The sequence below is a fragment of the Phytophthora parasitica genome, assembly GCF_000247585.1.
Source record: "Phytophthora parasitica INRA-310 unplaced genomic scaffold supercont2.320, whole genome shotgun sequence".
Lineage (NCBI taxonomy): Eukaryota > Oomycota > Peronosporomycetes > Peronosporales > Peronosporaceae > Phytophthora > Phytophthora nicotianae.
The window spans coordinates 3,923-5,188 of NW_008649306.1; the positions used below are offsets into that span (position 1 = coordinate 3,923).

Below are 1,266 nucleotides of genomic sequence, written 5' to 3' on the forward strand. Positions count from 1 at the left end.
AGTGATGCCAACAACTCGGGGCATGCGACTGGGGTCGCTGTGCTGACGCTGCAGGTCAGGAATAACGATACCGGCACCATAGGCTAACGAGAGATTGCCGAACACTCCAGCCACTTGAGAGAACTTAAGTTCCGGATAGGGAACACTAGGGTGGCCGCGCATGCCATGCATCACGATTCCAACACCGATAATATCAGCGATAATCGTTCCCACACAGCCAGCGAAGGCAGCACCCGAACCTTCCTTCAAAGTTGGCACGAGGCAAATCGGCAGCACCGTCAAGGCCATAAAGATCGTCCACGTGCTCTGGCTAAAAGCATCGGGGAAGAGGCCATCAAGCAATTGACCTCCTAGCACGAGGAAGACGCACGGCATCAAGAGGCAGGAGCTCATTTGGGACACAATGCAAAGCCAGCGCCCAGTGGTGCCCATGCTCCATTCTCCGAGGTCACCGAACGTTTTGACCGACCGAGGCGCCATCAGCATGGCCTTGGACATGGCGATAGATGAGTAGGTGTTGGCAAAAGCCATGAAGGCCATGGCGATCACGGCAATCAAAGGACCAGCGCGGGCAAAGTTTCCCGGCATGCCTAGCGTGCCAATACCGTAGATGCAGCAGAAAAGATTGAAGCACGCCTTCATGTCCTCACCCGTGAGGAAAACCATGACGAAGAAATCTTGCGGGAGTGAGTGGATATGCGTCGGAGGCAGTGGAATTGAAAATGAGTTACTGTAACTTGATCTCGGCAACCTCGATTATTGTGGTTAAGATTGCGAACATTATCGCGTAGCTACATGTAGTGTAATGGCACACCACGTTCAAAACATAAACAAGGGATTACGAACAACGGGAGTTAGTAAATCGATTCGCGCAAGTTTAGACGGAAGTTTTTATAAGAGAGTCGGCGTGAGATGGACTTCCCACTTACTAATTCACGATTTTTTGATCTCTGAGCACTGCCCCTCCGACGATACACAAAGGATTTAACCCTTGGAAGTAGTAGTGCAGGTACGAACTACGTGTAAAACACTAAAAGTTGAACTAAAACCAGTTCCAGTTTGGGTATGCCCGCAACTAATGATCAGTACTATTTAACTTATACAAGCGACGCGCACATCAAGGTGGTGTTCGTGGCTCGTTCGTTTATGAACAGTCGTGGAATGCTGCTACATACAGAGATAATCTTTCAGCCCATCTTGCACTATCGGGGCTTTGCAGAATATCGAAGCCAGCACATTGGGAATGCTTGAGACCCAGGATCCAGG

The 1,266-nt window shown here is 50.1% G+C and overlaps 1 protein-coding gene across 1 annotated transcript; it reads right to left on the reverse strand.

Moving 5' to 3' along the window:
- Positions 1 to 12: 12 nt before the first annotated feature.
- On the reverse strand, positions 13 to 666 carry PPTG_20140 (hypothetical protein; the record flags this gene model as incomplete). Its single annotated transcript, XM_008918807.1, has 1 exon — positions 13 to 666. A coding segment is annotated over one exon (654 nt), but the record flags the coding sequence as incomplete, so codon positions are not given.
- Positions 667 to 1,266: the final 600 nt, after the last annotated feature.